At 34.8% G+C, this 19,440-nt stretch overlaps 1 protein-coding gene across 1 annotated transcript; it reads right to left on the reverse strand.

The window, feature by feature from the left end:
- Nucleotides 1–1,384: 1,384 nt before the first annotated feature.
- LOC118189997 (serum amyloid A protein-like) lies at nucleotides 1,385–7,456 on the reverse strand. The gene is made up of 3 exons (XM_035360681.2): nucleotides 7,304–7,456; nucleotides 4,756–5,027; nucleotides 1,385–1,686 (listed from the first exon to the last, which is right to left on the reverse strand). The coding sequence occupies exons 2-3, from the start codon at nucleotides 5,019–5,021 to the stop codon at nucleotides 1,545–1,547; spliced, it is 408 nt and encodes a 135-aa protein (XP_035216572.1). The 5' UTR covers nucleotides 5,022–5,027; nucleotides 7,304–7,456; the 3' UTR covers nucleotides 1,385–1,544.
- Between the last annotated feature and the right edge of the window lie 11,984 nt (nucleotides 7,457–19,440).

The following is a 19,440-nucleotide window of genomic DNA, read 5'->3' on the forward strand; positions in this document are numbered from 1 at the left end:
CATTACGTCCGAATGGGCGTTTTTTTTTTAACGTTTTCTGTGTTATCTTTATTTATTAAATATTATGTCCGTCGCACTTAAATCACAAAATTCAATTCAGGAGCAATATCGCAAAATAATTTTAAAATGAGCATATGTTTAGAATTTCCGATACACAGTCTCGCACGCTGGTGATAAAAATGATTTTTCCCCCGTACAGTGTTGCCATTGCTCACTTTGAAATTGTTTAGTTTGTTAATCAAACATTCGTTAAAGTGTTACAAAGTATGAAATGGATAATAAAATAAATTTCAAATTCCAAAGTAGGGCTTCCATGAAAAAAAAAAAAAAAAGATTGATAAAAGGCACATATTTCGTGAGACATAGCATTATTCAAAATATTATGGCTCTATGCACCGTTCTTATATCACAATGCGAGAAACATGCATACACTTACGCAGATTCTTCATATTTCATTTCTTTAAATATAACACCGGGCGATAATATTTGGGGGCTACAATTTAAAAAGTGATACGCCGTTTATAGTGATTCAACGCAAAATGCCAGAAAGAAAAGTACCAGAACTTTGACTCTCGTACGAGAAAAACTGAGCGGGATAATTTATTTCAAAACTTGCCGTTTCTGATGTTATTTTCAACTTGTTTGAAGGGTTAATTAAGTTAGAGTAATTCGAGGAAAAATTTTAAATGAAGGGCGGCAAAAAATGCGTATAATTTAATTGGCAATAAAAGGAAATCACATGAAGTCCACATCAGATTATTTAGAAGAAGTGAGTTTCATACAATCACCGGTCCAAATATTATCTAAATTTTTATATCCCTTCAATGCAAAAATCCAAAATTTTCTATGTTTAACTGTGATAATATTTTCGAACAACCTTGAAATCTATCATTATACTGAATAACTGCCACATATGCAGCTAATTTCGCTGTAAACAGAAACACATTTTGGATATTGTCCGCCATAACGTACTGTGAGTTACAGTATAAGCACACGACCATAACACACTATCATTAACAGTTTTAGTTTCTCGACTCAGACATCTTTGTAATTATTCTTTTCTCCATGACCCAAAGTATACCCTTGATAATATTCAGTATACGATTTGGTAAATAACACTATTTTCCTGCAAGTGATAATGAGTACCACCAGCTCATCATCGGAATTATTCTCTGATAAATTAATAGCCGTGAAATTGGCATTTTCTTTGTCTACTCAAACTCTTTTTTAAAATTCTCTCATTTTAACCCACTCTAAAAAAATCTAAAAGAATTTTTGTATTGTTAATTTTTAAAAACAAATTTTCCTATCCATACTTTTGTTTTTATAGATAACATTTCCTTCTCCAGTAGCTAAGATAATAGAAAAATAAATACTACCCAAGAATAGTGATATTCAAATTTATTTTTACGCATTTGCAAAAATAAAGCTAGGGAAACAACAGAAATAATCGTCCAAGTTTCATTCAATTTACATTGAATTTTTATCAATAGCAAGAGAAGTTACAATAGAGGAAACATTACTGTAAAACATTTTTCACTGTCTTAGTATTTTGGATCCAGAGACTTAGGTCTGTACTTGTTAGGATCTCCACCATTTCTTCCCCATTCATTCGCCTCTTTATCCAGTTTGGAATCTTCAGCACGGTCACCGGAAGACTGAAAAGGTAACATCTCACGAAGGTTGCTGAAATTTTAAAACAAGGAAACAAATTAGTTACTTTTATTTACTTGAAGCAATAACAATTCTACAAAACATTTACGTGCCATTTTAAGACATGATAAATGAAAGTTCAGCACGGTATAGAGTGTGCGTCCTCGATTTGAGGTGTTTAAAATAGCTTATTCTTCCGAAGATGATTTTTATTATTTATTGTTCATAGTCACAAATATGGAAGTACAGGGTTGTCATAAAAAACTTTCCCGACGTATGAACTCCCAGTGGCTTATCTGTTCAACCAAACGAAATGAAATTTCAGATATTGTTGCGTGAAGAAATGCGTTTGAGATTATAATGATTTAAGGAAACAGAGCTCTCACGGTTACCGTTCCAGTAATTTCGAAATTTTCGAATGGAAACCTCCGTTGTGTTTCTGCGTAAACTGATCAGCGCATTGAGAAACCATAAATAGGATTGGAAATATACACATATAACAAAAATTGCTGGTGTAAAACATTACGAAAGTGATTGTGAACGACCAGCGACAACACAAAAGAGGTCAGGGAAAAAAATATTATATTTAAGTTGCAAGTTTGCAACAAGCACAACGTTTCAAGATAGTCATCTCTCGAAACTTTGGAGTTTCGTGGCTATCGCGATCGCCCAACTCACTCTGATGGATAGCATAAACATTACTGTAAATCATCTTTCACTGCCCGGAGGGTAGTGGCGTATGCCATCCAAGTAAGTAGCGCGATGACCAATTTTGAGCGTTTTCAGTATGCTCCAAGCACTTCGTGGTCTCCGTGCCTCCAGGGAGAGATAACTCTCGGTAACCGATGTAGCAATATGTAATGTAGCCAGAGTTCAATTAAAAAGTCCGCCGCCATTTTGGGTTGAGAAACACAGGACGTTGCGGGAAGTGAGTCGTACTTATTTTCTCTCAGAGAGCATTTGTTGCGAGTTCACCTCCCTCCTAATAAGAAAGTGAAAGGGTAAACATGCGTGGTGCCTAAAGCAGAATGCTAATGATAATTATTAATAACTACCTAATTAACTGCATATAACTAACCGGAAGAAGAAGTTACCTCTAAGTGTTGGACAGTTATCGTCTTTATTTGTTTCGTCTGTGGACAAAGAAACAACAAAAAAGAAAAAATTAATGCAAAATTTTATTCCTCACAACTAGTGCGATTTAAAGATAGAGTCACTCGTAGAATCCGTCAGTTCTAATTGACAAAGTTTTTTTTACAGGAAGAATTAAAGTACCAGACTTGGTTTGGATTATGGATTCTCATACAGCTCCGCCCTTGCCAAGATAAACTTCTAGAACTCTTTCAAGAGGCCTGTTTGTTCGATTTACATTTTCCGTCTGGATGATGATAGCATCTTCAGTTTGCAAAATTTTCGACCTTTTCATGTTTAAAATTCTTTGTTCCATTTGACCAAGATATTCCCCATGAAACGCGCTCGTAGATCTTGACAAATTTTCTGAATATATACTTGTGGGCAAAATTGACTGACGGAAAACATTTTCCCATACACCTCCTAAAATATCAGACAAAACGTAAAGAGTTAATTGTCATATAATATTACTGTAACGCTGGTGTCGCTTACATGAGTTTATGTGTTCTTTTGTGCGTCGCTACGCCAGCAGGAGGTATAAAAGTCCGCTTTCAGCTCATTCAGCTCTGAAACACACCAGTGATTTTTATGCTCTTCCTTCAATAATTTTTTTTTCTGTTTACAGGTGAAATGAGTACACATCATCGCTTAGACAAATGTTCAAGATGAAGAATGGTGGGCAAACTTGAAGTAGGGCAATCCCAATCTCAGGTTGCAAGAGAACTGGACATAACACCAAATGTCATCTCTAATTTGTGGAATCAGTTTAAAATCAACGGGACAGTGTCGAAAAGAACAGGGCAAGGACGTCCGCGAGAGCCCCAACAACCAATGACGACTGGTATTTGGCAATTTGTGCCAAGCACCAGAGGACGTCTAAAGCCAACAACTGCTTGTGACCTCGCTACTGCCACAGGAACATCAGTTTCAAGAAAGACAGTTGCCTGAAATCTCTATGAGACAGGATTGTATGCCCAAAAGCCCGCTACTTGCAACTTACTTACTCCCTTCTAGAAAGAAGAGGGTTTACAATGGTGCATACAACCCAAACACTGGACACAGCTTCAGTGGGCTAATGTTATCTTCATGAATGAGTTAATATTCAGACTACAACCTTATTCTAGGTGATTATTGGTATGGAGGAAACCTTGGACACCATACCGCCCCAATAACAATATGAAAAAGGACCATTATGGTGCTGGAGTTGTCATGGTCTGGGTAGGGATCATTCAAGGTATCCGCACACCGTTCTATGTGTTTGACACTGATTCCGTGAATTCCAACAGATACAGGCAGAAGATTCTACAGCCGTATGTGCGACTTTTCAGGGAAGCTGTTGGGCCTGAGTTCATTTTATGGAGAACAACGCACGACCACATAGGGCCCACCTGGCTGATGACTACCTGGGAAGCGAGGATATTCACTGAATGGATTCGCCAGCCACATGTCCTGATCTTAATCCTATTAAACTTGCTGCAGATGCTCCTGAGAGAACTATTGCAATACCCTAACCCCCGCCGAGGATCATTCAGGAGTTAAAAACTGCTCTGGTGGAGGAGTGAAAACTTTTCTTAAAATTCCTTTCAAGATTCCAATCCGTCTTTACTAAAAGCCACCATACCGTAGCGTATTTGGAGAGTAAATTTCCCTTCAATAGAATATAAATTACTCTCAAATGTTAAGCTTCCGGAGTAAATACTTTGATATTGCGTTCCAGTAAAATTGGTTCAGTGATATTAGGGATATCTTAATATTATGAATAAAAGTTATCGAGTTTAATCTCATTAACTGCGAGAACAAATTTAGGAGGTAGCTCAGTATTACTTAACCTCCTTTCAAGAAATGTGATATCTTGTAGACACAGTCATGCGAGCAAGTATTAACGTACTATGGTTTCATTTGCCATAGAGATTTTGGAAAACTGATTTCATTAAACTCACCAGCTCTAATTATTTCAAATAATAAACTTACCTGATTACTTCCGCTGCCCATTTTCCTCCAGGTCCTCTTCGTGCTGCATTATAGTTTCCCTTTGCATGGAAATATTTGTCTGCACCTATGGTATTGGCTTCTCTCATCTCATTATAAGCTTTAAGCATATCTCCAGCCCCTTGCCAAGCTTGCCAAGCTCTGTTAGCGGAGCCTTCTGAGCCTCCTTGTTCAGGATATAAGTGTAAGCTTGACACGAATGTTGCGAAGCATATAAGTATGCAAAGCAAAGGCGTAACTGAAGACATCCTGAACTGAAAGATCACAGAATTTGTTACAGTTTATATATATATATAAATTGTGTATATATATATATATATACTATAATTACCCAGGTGTATATTTATTTATAAAAAGTATAGTTATTTATAAAAATAAATAAACTCTAATTCCACAGGTGTTGCAATATATATCGGGAGGGAAAAGTGTCCGTCTCAATACCGTTACACAGATACACATAAGCAAAGCATCTATAAAATATGTTAAAACTCTTAAGATAATGTATATTCGAAAAACTATTACGTATAAATATTATGTCCTTAAAGTAATGGTATCCTGAATTGATGTTGCCGGAGAAAAAAAAATAAATCTTGGTCACGGCACCAATGTTAAATCACTGATAGTGATGGGCGAAAAGCAAGAATCTCTAAAAGCAAGAAAAGTGTGATGGTACCCTTAATTAGTTGGTACAAAACATTACCTGGTTGGTAACTAAGCACAAAGCTATCACTAAGTGAATTTAAACTCAACAATTAATAATGAAGTCATTACTGAGTTAAATAAACTTTAAAGTAATAATTCCAAATAACCCTACCAATTTAAATAATAACCTTATCTGTAACACATTACAGATAAGCACGTCTTTTGAAGGATTACCAAAATGAGAACCATGATTAATTAATGCGTCTGTGTTTTAATTGTGAACAACCCCTGCCAGTAAGAATAATGGTGGAACAATAAAAAATAAAACATTAAATCAAGCAAACACTACTTAAATATAAGCCACGTTAAGGTTTTATTTTATATATAAATAAAATATATGTGTCATAATGGCTATACAAGAGGAATACTTTCCCGGGAGGTAAGAAGAAAACAAAATGCATATCTCTAATACATATCAATCAACACTATTTTTTAAACCGGTTGCAAAGAAAATCACATTCATCAAAATATGTTAGAAAAAGATGTTTTTATTAATAAAATCATTTGATGCATTTGGTGTGGGAAAAAATATCAGGTAATGATCTTGTGAAAAAATCATAATACAACACAGTATATATTAAAAAGTTATGGTCCTGTTAACGAATCAGGTAATGCGTTTACAAAAAATATTGAGTAATGTAAATTGTCATTCAAGAAAAGAAATCAGGTTATCAATTTTTGAAAATGTAGCAGTTCAATAGCGTATATTAATTTCAATAGCGTATATTTCATTTCAGTAAAAAATTACTCTTTAAAAACATATCATGACTCATAATTTAAGGAAATCTGATGTGTACACCACATGACTTCCTTGTACGGAATATTACATTATAGGCATTTTTACCTCATTTCATTTAAACTTATTTCCTCGAATTTTATTAGAGATACATTTCTTATTCAAATTAATTCAGTTCTCACTTCGCGACAAGGCAAAAATAAGTAAAAACTCAAAATATTTTCAGTAAAATCTGAAAGATATAGGAAAACACAAAACACCAAAAAAAGTTAAAGCAATTAAAAGACAATGTTTACAATTAAAATTAGATTTTCTAAGCAAAAATAAGCAATTCGGCCAGCAAGTAAGAAGGCATTTTTTTCGGTGAACAAAATTAAAAGTTTTCTTATAGTAGCTCTCGGGGAAAAAAACACTGAAGGTGAAAAAAGAATTAATTAATTATTCTTCTAAGTTTGAAATGAAAACGAATGTAAACAAATACGTCTGTGGTAAAAAAATAGGCTTAAATGCACTTAAACAAATTTTAAATTATTGATAGTTCTACAACTATTGCGTACATATTATTTAAAGACATAAAAATCTTAACCGGAAGATAAGAAAAACATTTTTAAAGCAAAAATTGCACAATTTACCCGTCTTATAAGAATTTTAAAAAAACTAAGCACACTAAGCCGTGCAACAGAGTGGGTATATATATATCCTTTTGGTGCGGCCGATTGAAACCAAAACGGGAGGTGGACAACTACATGTTATAGTAGTCCTATATACAAAATTTCAACGTTCTTCGGCTACTCCTTCTTGAGTTATGCGAGATACATACATACATATGTATGTACCTACATTCATACAGACGCCACGAAAAAAATTTCTTTCGAATCCATCTTTAAATCAGTTATTTAATTCGTTTGTCGTGGAAAAATATCGTTGAATTGCATTCGATATCGTTCAAAATGGATATTTACGTTGAAATGTGAAACCCGGAATTTTTCGTAATTACAATATTTACTCTACTTCGTACAAGGAATTAAAAGCAGTTGCGATGAATGTTAGAAATACATATGTGCACAGCAACAAAATATTCATTAAACTTACTTCTCTGAAGACTTCTTTTACCTTTAGAGAACTAGCCGCAAATCAAGCGTACAATGATGCAGATTGTTATAAATATGTTCTTTATCACCAAACCTCTACACTTTTAACGGACATAGCTTATTATTCACCTTCATTTCTCATTGAGGAAATATGATTCGCATGTGACCTCTTATTCAGAGGTTCGCGTCGACAGAGATCTTAAGATATTAAGCTTGAGACTTTGAATCCAAACATCCCCTGAATGCCTTGATAATATGAAATCGTCTTTGCGAAAAGGAAAAAAAATTGGTAACACACAAAACGCTAAAAAATGCCCCTTTGTGCGTAATATAAAATCTGAAGTCTTTCTGATTTTTAAATTTTTTTGTGAGAATTTTTTTTAATGGCTGGGCGCGTTATTTAAGCCATTAGCCATTAATTAAATTAATTTAATATCCATTAATTAAGACATTAGCTTTGCGCTACTACAAGGGCCGGAAGTGGTGGCCATTTCATTATGGAAGCACCTAACAGGTTGCCACTGTACACCTCCTACGAAGGCATGTACAGTTACAACTATGCCTTCTCCAGGATTCGAAGCAGGGCCCGTCAATACGGCAGTCAGGCTCTTTTCGTGATGTAAACAGATTTAATTGTACATATATATGTAATAAGTCAGTCAATTCCCTAATTACTTGTAATTCAATAATTAATTCAGTAATTAATTATTTTCAATGACTTTTATTAATTGTGATTAATAACAATTAATAAAAGTCAAAGTAGACGACCTTTGTTAATCGTAATAAATTTAGGATGCGTGAGAGAGAAGGCACCAATCATTTCGGAGATAGTTATAGATGTCGCTGGCACACAGGAGTGCATAGTAGGAGAAGAAAAGTGTTAATTAAGTACGCGTACTTTCGTTTACACCTCACTATAGACATCCCACAATCCCACAATTTTTCGTAACATGTCCCAGTGTTTTAAAGGACAAAGCGAACATTACACACTAATGTAAAAATTAAAGAGAGGCAAAAGAAAGCAGCATTAGATTGGCCCAATTTCCGAACAAAATTATTCCAATTTTGAGAGCGATCTCAGATAGATCTCTTCATTCAGGGGCAAAAACGTTTTGCCAATGAAGAAGAGCAAACAATAAAAATAGCAGCTCCTCCCAGCACTTTCGCAATTTCAATATCGCAACTTTTTCAAGCTTCTTTGCAAATTTTTTTTACGGCTTATTTTCTTTTAAATCAGATTATTTGCTCCTCCTGTATTTGCAAAAAATGATTGCTCCTGACAAAGGGAAATTTATATGAGATCACAGCAAAACCAAAAGAACTTTATTCAAAATATACGCCAGTATAAGCTTTTCTTCCCCCACAAACACAAATATTAGCATATTAAAATATAGATTATTGATATATTTTTGATTAGAAACCTTAAAATAATCTTATGCTCACACTTAACCATTACAAATATTCGATATAGGATTCTTATCAAATATTGAAAGGGGGAAAAGAAAAGAAAAGAATTTCCTCCGTTTCCCTTACCGGAAGTTTTAGATTTCAAGGAATGCAGCTTTAACCGGAAGAAGAGCAGACACACAACGACATACTTAACAAAGCTTAAGAGATAAAATAACTTGCTATGATCTGTACTGAAAATGAAATAAAACAATAATTAAAAAATGAGTTCATTAAAAATGGCAATTTCATTGCTAAGGTGAATAAGCAATCCCTGATTATCCATGTATATGTTACGGTGAAACACCGAAATCTGGAGAATGTCGACTTTCACCGGTGAATGTCAACATTCACATAGTCTCTTGGTGTATGTCCGAAATATTTTCCAAATACTCTTACACCGGTCAATGTCGACGTTCACCATGTACTAATGGTGAATGTTGAACATACAACAATATTATATTTTCTTCTCCGTAATTCAGTTGCGAATAAACGCACTTGAAACTTGAAATAAGAACTTAAGAACATGAGAACCTAAAATACATAATACATTCAAAATGAGAAAGGAAAATAATAGAAGTTAAAAACTTACTTAATTATACAGTACGTTCTAAATGAGAAAATAAAATAACAGTAATAAAAAATTTACTAAATTATGTGATTCAAATCTTATTTATTGCAACAACTTAAACTATGATGGCACTTTATGACCTCTCTTTTCGACTATCACCAGAGCATATCTGTGATTGTCGACATACACCGGTGAGAGTCCGAATATAGAAGAATGTAGTGAAATATTCGGTCTTTTACCGACGTATTTGGTGAATGTTGATATTCTCCGGTGAAAGTCGACATTCTCCAATTTCGATGTTTCACGGTAACATATATATTCCATTAAATACTTGTAAACATTTAAGTACCGAAAAATTTTCTTCTTTCGTATTTTGTGGTGAAGGTATATGATGGGTAGTTTTATAAAGAAATTTCACACAATTTCATTTGACTAACTTGATCCGGTTGTGATACCCCACCAGTAGCCGAGTGGGTAAAATCGCTGAATACTAGGTGTTCGACCTGCAGACGAACGGGTTGGCTGCCTGGTTAGCTTTTGTGATTTTCTCCTTGTAACTTGAATAAGAGCCAGTTTCGATTGGAAAATACTCCATGAAGATATCCATGCTTTTAGGCAGATAGCCCTCGGGTAGTCTACGATATTTAGAATCCTACTGATTGTGAAGGGACTGCGCGTAAATTTCATGTATTAATTATGTTTATCGTAAACTCTTGTAAATGCGTGAAATATATGTATGAAATTTGGAATATTTATTTACCAATGTAATGATTATTTCATAAATATGCCAGGAAAAATTATGCCATCAAAAAAGTAATCACATTTTATGCATCCGAACTTTTATAAAATATCTTAAGCAAATCCTCTATCAGCATTGATTTATAAACCAACAGCTGCAATCTGAGAAGAAGTTTTGCAACCTGAATAACTGCATTACAGGATCAAAAATACAGTTTGCGCATGCTGAGAGTACAAACTTGTTTGTTCTTTATTAGAAATTTTGATAATAAAACATATAAGAATTTCACTGGATAAATTTCGTTGAACTTCAGATGTAAAGAAAAATGTGTTGAGAGAATTCACGGTACAGTGTTACACGTTAAAATATGTTGAGAGAATTCATGTTGAGTGAGAGAATGCCACGTTACTCGCAACGTGATAAAAATGCTAAATGTAGTCTGGGTTTTCCACAGGTTCGTTATCGATAAAATGCAAGAATTAAAAAATTTTATGGCTTAGAAATTTCATTGGTGATTCAAAACGTGATAAATATTTTTATCAATCCATTGAAATTTCTAAACCATTTGACTGTGCAGATGATAACTACAATAACACTAAAAAGCAAAATGTAACAGACCTTTTTGTCAAAATCGATATATACAGCGGCTGTTCACACATATTTTAGACGACTTTGCTTTGTTATAAAAAAAAGTCACCTGCTTGGAAACGTTTTTTTAACTGCAATTACATTTTTGAAATTGCAAATTATCGTCTGCTATTTGCCAATTTTGTTTTCATGCAAAATGGCGCTTTTAAAAAAGTATTAGACGGAAGGCTATATTTGTACTCTTTCCGAAGAAAATTATAATAAATAATTAATTATTATAATTTTCCGAAAAAAATTATAAAAAATACTATGAAAGCCATGAATTTTCGGTATCTAAAGCAATGATGGATAATATTATGAATAGGAAAGGTCAAAAACATAAAAGTTTGGTTTTAAGGAAAGAAATTGTTCAAAATGCATATACAAGAGAAGTCTAAGAGAGAACGGAAACGGAAAAACGAAAAGAAGAGAAACGGAATGTTTCGGATGGTGCAAAGGTAAGAGTTTTAATGTTAAAAGAAAATCTTCGAAGGCAAAGAACAGTTGCATAATCATTAAGATGCTCGCTATCATCTGTAAACAAAGTGATCTGAATCTTAAAAAGGCGAAAAAAACGTAATGTGCATCATAGTTTTTTACGACATATCGCCGAAAGCAGAACGCGATGTACAATTCTCTACGAGAAACAATTATTCGGACAAAAATAGAAAAACTTTGTCACAGTAGATGAATCTTGTTTACATTTAAACGTCTTATAACAATAGCCCCACTGACACAGTACATAACGGGTCATGGCCCATTTCCATCTTATTTTATGCGTCATGGCATCTCAGCATCTGACAATTGTGTCTGTGGCATGCTAGGTTCTCCCGAGCACTATCTATTTGACTGCAGTCTAACAACAAACCACCACTTACCACATCCAACGAATGATAGAACACTTTACTATCGTTTCATAATCAAACACCCGCCAGCTATAAGGAGCATCTGCGCAGTTGTACAGCAAATCAACGCCCTAGGGCAAGACATTTGCGAGCCACAGTAGCATGGTACTGCAGACAATGTACTCAACTATTAGATATTCGCAGTATGTACACATTCTGTAATACACATTCCACATTCAATTTCGAGCCTCGTGTTAACATCTGCTTTCAATAGCCACCAACTTGCAGATATAATGTTACTGACATGTTTATCAGTGTGAAGCATTGGGCACCCAATGGAATGATGTGTTATCGTAAATCGAAATATATAATATCGGTACAATGCACGAATGTAGTGTATGCAACGAAATATGTAATTCATGCAACAGAAGCCCCTAATGAAAGTATGTACATTATGTATTATGGGAACTGAGCATATTTCCGCACAGCACTACTGCTTTACTCACACCTTACTATGTCTTATATGTTTCCTCTATATTTTATGTGTCATGATATGTATTTTCGTGTGTGTTTCTATGTCTTTATGTTACGTAATTACGAGTGTGTTTTTATGCTTTTACGTTTAATTTTGTATATCTATGTGTTTCAGCTTATATGAGTGTTTTAGTGTCTTAATGCTATCCTTTATATTCTTTCTAAGTTACTTTGTGTTATTAACAACGTCCTATGTAAAAACTACCCGACATCTAGCCCCTGTATGGCCATGTAAACTCCTGGTGCAGCCTCACGGGGCTCCAGCGAGTTGCTTCTTCGAGATAGTGGAGGACGTGGGACATATGCCTGTTTACGTATGTTATACGTCAGGCGTCCCCGTCCTCCGTCACCTGTCACCTGTTTACATTTAAATAACTGCTATAAAGAGAGATCCATTTATTAAAAAAGAGAAGAAAAAAAAATCTTAGAACATGGTTCAAAGAACCTAAAGAAAGTTTTTCAAAGGGATTTATGACTGTTGCTGATTTTTTATATAACGACCAATAAAAATTATAGAGAGTGTGGAAAACTTTTAAGTTCAACTCCACATATTATCAGGAACATGTTCTGTAACCAGTTTTCAAATATAAAAGAGAGTGCAGAAAACTGTTAAGGTTGTAGAGACATTATGTTGTTTCGAAGCAAGAAACATGAAAAATAAGCAATGCCCTCGCCGGGACTCGAACCATATACCTCTCGAATATGCATCGAGCGTGCTGACCACTACACCACGAAGGCATGCTAAGAAGGCGGGAGAAATGTCTTATAGGGTCATCTCCACATATTAACAGGAACATATTTTGTATCCAATTTTCAAATATGAAATACCTTCTCTTTACCCATAGTGACCCCCCCCGGAGGTTGACGTAGAGTATTCTGCGAAGTACTGTCTAGGATCTGTACCTAGGCAGTCTCGGCCACGGGAGTATAAAATTTATGAACTTGGCGGTTCCCGATGGTCCATGGGGTAAGTCTATACTTACTCTTCATGGGCCGGGAGGTGTTAGTTCCCTCCACCAGGGTATTGGTAGCCAAATAGCAATTTGGACCATTGAGAGTCTGGTCACTGCTGTCCTTGGTATTCCATGTAAAGCCTAAGGAGAGGGGCATCCCGTGTAGTGCTGGCAGGTAGCCTCAATCAACGGCCAGTCATCGCTCCAAGTTGTCACGGGCGATTTCCTGGGAAAAAAATGGAATGAGAAACGGGTATCAAAGCTATACCCTTCTTTGATATTTCTACTAAATCTCCTGATATATCATCCACGGATATTTGCACTTTGGACTTTTAAAAAGTGGATTGCCCAGAGGTCGGCCTACAACTCTCCATGAACTTTGGAAATCTGTTCAAGAGGAATGGAATAAAATAACTCTTCCGCTACTAAAACAGCTTTATTATCTTGGAAATAACGGCGTGGAAAGATAGTGAAGAATAAGGGTTATCAAATGGAACATCTAAAACGCAAAACATTTAGGTTAAATATTTCTGTAAATGCAATGAAAATCGTCTAAAAAATGTGCGAAGTAGTAGTACGATAGTGTTGCGTTTTTCTCTTCCTGACACCAGTTGTTACGTTATTTTCTTCCTTCACGTTCACACGGAGTTTGTAGATTTGGAGTGAATAACGACGACACTTGATAAACTATCGAAACAGACTTTATTTATCAATATTAATCAGGACAGCTCAAAAATCACTTTTACAGTCGTCGAAGATCTACTATAAACATGCTGGAAAAATCAGCGACACAGCCTTCACACTGTCAGACAATAACGGTGGAGACAGCTTCCTGAAAAGCACCTGACTGTGCTTTCCGGAGTACAGCTCCAAATTCTGCTTCGTCGTTCTCGGAACTCCACGTACTCTCGAGACTCTTCACGTGATGCACTCGACGATACACAAGAAGATAACTCTCGACTCAGCACAGTCTAAGACAAAACTCGACGATCCTTTAATTCGCGATGCACTAAAAGACTGTCTCGATGCACTCGACGGCCAACTCGGCGCTAGACTTCGAGACACTCGCTCAATGACTGACTATCAATTCGCTAGACGAGGCAAGCACACTAACCGACTGCGGACCAGCAGGGTTTATATAGCTTTCGGCTTGTTCGAGAACATTCTGGGCTAAACCAGTAACAATTCGTTCCAGAAGATTCTCCATCCGTCCATGGTATATTGCCAATTTTGTCGCCAAATGGACGATTTCTCGCCAAATGTGGCAACCCTGCCTTCACTTGCCATTTTATGGCAACCCTAAAACTGCTTTGCGGTTAAACCATCTCACCGCGCCTTTACATTTCGTAACAATAGTTTGGCACTGATTCAAATCGGTTTTTTTCTTCGGGAAATCATTTTTTAAACGCATTCATTCAACTCATTCTAAATTCTAATTTTTTAAAATTTTTTACGAAAGGGAGAGTTATCTTACAAGCTATTACAATTAGTAGCAATTAGCTCAGAAATAAACTCTAAATGACTTTAATGAAATGACTCAGCCAACTTCGGCTAGGCCATTACTAAGGCCAGAAAGTGATGATCACTTTATTATGGAGGCACCTAATAGGTGGGCCACCTTTGTTTACTATGACGGGATGTTCAATTTAATTTGTGAATTTCAAATTGTATTCAGAATATTTTGTAATCTACTTCATCCTTCCTTCGTCCTTGGATCTTGGGTCATATCTTTGCCTCTGGCGTCAGCTACTAAGAGCTATAACCAGTAAATTAGCATTATACCAGAGGGCAACAAGTTTTTTTAATTTTAAAGATGTATGTTTTTAGATACACCGCACCCGAAGGCGAGATCAATATCATGAGTAAACTCAGTAAATAAATTTAGCAATTAAATAGCATATCATGGCGCAGTAGGTAGCAGCTACATCAGTGGCGACGTCAGGTGAAATGACAGACTAGCATCAGGGCGAGGCAGTAGCAGAGATACTTTAGTCCTACATAATTATTTTTAATAAACACTGGATGCGGAGCGTACGTTGGGATTGCACGAGATACCATAATAGGCAAACTCTAGACCATTTGGAAAGCTTCAGTCTATGTAAATTCTTATAAAACTTGCATTCCCCCCCCCTCATATTTTTTCTTCTTTTCTCTCTCTCTCTTTTTTAATAGTTAGTGTGGGAATGCATTACAAGGTTGGTTCATTGTATTATTTTATAATTTTAATGTTTATTAATTTAATATATTAAACTATGCTTTAATTATAAATTCCTACCCTATTTTATTTCCATAAATAAATTTATAAATGCAATAGTTATTATTACTGAAATATAAAAAAATCTGATGTGTACACCACATGACTTCCTTGTACGGAATATTAAATTATACGCATTTTTTCTTGCATTTCATTTAAACTTATTGGATTGAATTAAATCTACTTCGCCGACAGCGCATAAACCAACAATAGAATAAATGCATTCTTTAAAATTCACTCTAGTATTTTTTTATCATAGCGACACCCTGGCGCTAGATTCACTTAACAATATTATATTCCGTTCATATTATAACTCATAATGCACAAATTTATATCATTTAAAGAATAGAATTATCTAATCGTTGCCACGTGCTCTATTCAAACACCATAATAAATCTAGAACGATGTATAAAAGAAATTAAGCAAACAAAACAAAAAAGAAACAGTTTTGCACAGACGAGTGAGTATTTCTCAATTCAATTAATTCAGTTCTCACTTCGCGGGAAGGCAAGAATACATAAAAACTCAAAATATCTATATTAAAAATTGCGAAGTAAATCTTAAACACTTATTTCCTTGAAAAAATTCCAGAAAGGATTAAGCATGATTTAATTGGCAATAATAAATGAAGGCGTTATCTTTGTTGTTGCGAAGCTAATTTCTCTAGATTGGCAACAAATCCACTAGTCTGCTGTTTCAAATGTAAACAAGCAATGGCCGCCATAAAAAAAGGCTTAGCGGCACTTAAACAACTTTAAAATTGTTGATAATTCTAAAAATATTGCATACAGATTTACTAAAGGCATAAAAACCTTAACCGGAAGATGAAAACAACATAATTCAATCATTTTTAAAGCAAAAAATGTACATTTACAAACATATAAGAGTAAAGAAACTGAGATCACTGAGCTGGATAACAGAGTGCATATATACATATAAATATATTTATATACGTTTGGTGCGGCCGATTGCAACCAAAATAGGAGGTGCACATCTACATCTTATAGCAGTCCTACATACAAAATTTCAACGTTCTGAGGCTACTCGTTTTTGGGTTATGCGAGATACGTACGCAAGTACGTACATACGTTCGTACAGACGCCACGAAAAATTATCTTCAGAATTAACTTTAAAGCAGTTCTTTAATTTTTTTTTTTTTTTTTTTTTTTTTTTTTTTTTTTGAGGAAACGAGTCTTTCTGTCCTTACGTACAGATATTACGCAAAAACATCGTTAAATTGTATTCGATAGCGGTCAAAATGGATATTTTCGTTGAAATATGCTGCCTGAAACTTTTCGCGATTACAATACTTCCTTTTTACTTTACAAGGAAGTAAAAAGCGAGGAAAATAGAAAAAACTGAAGCACCCTATCGGTCTTCACAATGGTCATCCTCCGAAAAACCGACCGCGTTTTTGACAGGTTAATTTCAAGTGAATGGCGCAAAATCGGCTTGTTACCTCTCGGCTGGCGGGTATCGGGTCATAATGATGAAATTAAGATATAGACTTAAATATTTTTTGAAATGTACAAGAACTTTCGAATGTATTCATTCCTCCAAAGAACAGGAATAAAATGTGCATTTTCTCTTTTGGAAATTCAGCACTTCTTTGCTGTTGCAAGTTTTTAATAATAAGAAATGTTAATTAGGATAATTTAATGTTTTTGAGCTGTCTTATTGTTCAAAAGAATTCGATGAAATTTTTCTTGGGAGTTTAGTGTTGTTAACTGTTTCAGAAAGTGATTTAGGAAGATAATATAAGATACAAATATTATTATTTTTTATAGATATTTAAGAGAGGAATAAATCTGGAATTGTTTCTGTTACAGTATGTTACTTTATCCTTATCAGGAGCAAAGCTTATATTGCGTCGGAGCCCACAGGAGACGCTTCTTAGTTTTCAAAATAAATCAATTATGATTTATCTTGAATCCAGCTATAATTATATAGCCGGATTGCACCGAAGCCTTAAATAAGATGGCATCTGTATTCTTCTAATGAAACTGAACAACAATTTCAGCAGAAATTTAATCTCAAAAATTTTATTTTAATAATAAAATTGTATTAAAAAGTTTCTTTTAACTTCTGAATGCATGCTTCTCTTTCCTTGGGAAACAAACCCTTGGCTGGAGGTCGAGACTTTTAAGAAAGGAAACCCCCAACCCGCTTGTCAAAAGCTTAGTCTTCAGAAAGTACAATGAATTTATGACAGCGGGTAAATGTTTCGTTCAATGCTAGTGTCTTTCAGCGGTAAAGAGCACCCGCAGATTTCTGCGAAAGATGTAACCAAAGACGGGAATCATAATTGCCATTTGTTACTCTTTGTTACTCTTTTTTCAGCTGACTCTCGGATTCGGTTTGTTTCCCTGCCATATTCTGCTTGGTAGCTATAATTATACAAAGAGAAGATCGTGATCAGAAAATGTTGGATTTGTCTCTCGTTGTTTTCATAACTGCAGGTCATCCGTTAAAATTTTCTCTATATTCACTTCCTGGTTATAGCATTCTCCTGTATTTTCATTAGTGACGCTTTAATCATTTTAACATTTTTCATTGGTGTGCTGGAAAAAGTGTGCTGTCTTTATATGTATCACCCCTTGAAGTAATGCAATATATTCAAAATTTAAATTAAACAGGAGATCGGTTAAACTATTTCTTATTTTTTGTGTGAAATTCTAATTCCACCCAAAATCCCAAATAAGTCAAGTTTCAGTACTTTATTTTATTATTTAATTATTTATAATTTATTTATCTCTTTACATTATATTACATCTTAATATTAATTGTTTAATTATTATAATCATGAATTATTTAATTTTAATAACTAATTATTTAATTGTTTAATTGCTAATTATTTTACTTGTCATTTTATTAGCTCAAAGAGCGTTAGCCAGAAGGGCTATTAGTTTCGTTTTGACATTTTGCGTCGATTCATTTTCTTCGTTGATTCACTTTTCAAACTGGTGCCACCAAGTATTACGGACCAGAATCTGCATAAATGTATGTACATTTCTCGCACTGTGATAAAACAACGGTATCTAGAGCCATCCAAATTTGAATGACGTACGCACCCGAATATGGGCATCTGGAACCCAAATTTGTAATTTTTTTTATTATCTATTTCATATTTTGTAAAACTAACGAATTTTTGATTAACAAACTCAACGATTTCAAAGCGAGGAATGGCAACATAGTACGGGAAAAGAATTATCTCTAGCGCGCGAGACTGTGTATCGGAAATTCTAAAGGTATGCTCATTTAAAAATTATCTTGCGACATTGCTGTTGATTTGAATTTTATGGTTTAAATGCGAAGAACATGTTTAATAAATAAAGGTAGCATACAAAACGTTAAAACACGCCCCTTTGAGCGTAATATTTATTGATATATTTTTGTTCTTCTTTCCTGACCGTCTTCCATAGGGCTCACGCACTTGTAATTCTAGAAATTAAGAAAAAAGGAGAAAGATTTCTGGGATTTCCATTTTATGACTAGCATTATTATTAAGTTAAAAATTGATGGGCTTCATGAAGTCTGTTGCAGAAGTATGGTAGTGAATCTGCATTTTTAAAGAAATTTTGATACTGAGATACTTTCAAATATTTCTGATTTCTTTAGTAGTCTAGATTACAATTTTAAAATAAAATATCCCAAGGAAAATTTCCTTCCAATCGTTCATTACATGTGATTTTTTATTACCTTCACATGTCATGAAATGGATTTTAAATGTGACTCTGGCAACTTTAAGATAATTCTAACATGAAACAAATAAGAATAAGAAGTTTTACGAAAGTAATTCATGTTTTAAAATCAGCCCACCAGCGGCCGAGCGGTAAAGTCGCTGAACACTGGTAGTTCTGTCCGAGGTTCGAATCCCGCGAACGGGATGGCTGCATGGGTGTTTTCGTGGTTTTCCCCACGTGTAACGTGTATACTAGCCAGTTCTCCCTTAGAGAGTCCTCCACGAAGGCATCCCTCCCCTTAGGCAGATAGCCCTAGTGCGCTTTGCCATAATTAAATACACACATGTTTTAAAATCGTTCAATATAGCACTTCAAAAGGAGCACATGCGTACATAAATTTCGAGGCCTGCCCTTACTCCTGTAAAGTTTATTGACGCCTAACACATTATCAACTCAATTTTTCCCCGCAGCTTTGCTATGTTGTTG

This window comes from Stegodyphus dumicola, chromosome 7, assembly GCF_044657685.1.
Source record: "Stegodyphus dumicola isolate Sdum_Otavi_A_Nest chromosome 7, ASM4465768v1".
Lineage (NCBI taxonomy): Eukaryota > Metazoa > Arthropoda > Arachnida > Araneae > Eresidae > Stegodyphus > Stegodyphus dumicola.

Bases quoted from the DNA above. Each gene is read 5' to 3' on its own strand.
- LOC118189997 (XM_035360681.2), bottom strand. From the start codon at position 5,021: ATGTCTTCAGTTACGCCTTTGCTTTGCATACTTATATGCTTCGCAACA. The intron at 1,687-4,755 runs GTAAGTTTATTA...TTAAAATTTCAG, and splicing joins TGGGCAGCGGAAGTAATCAG to CAACCTTCGTGAGATGTTAC.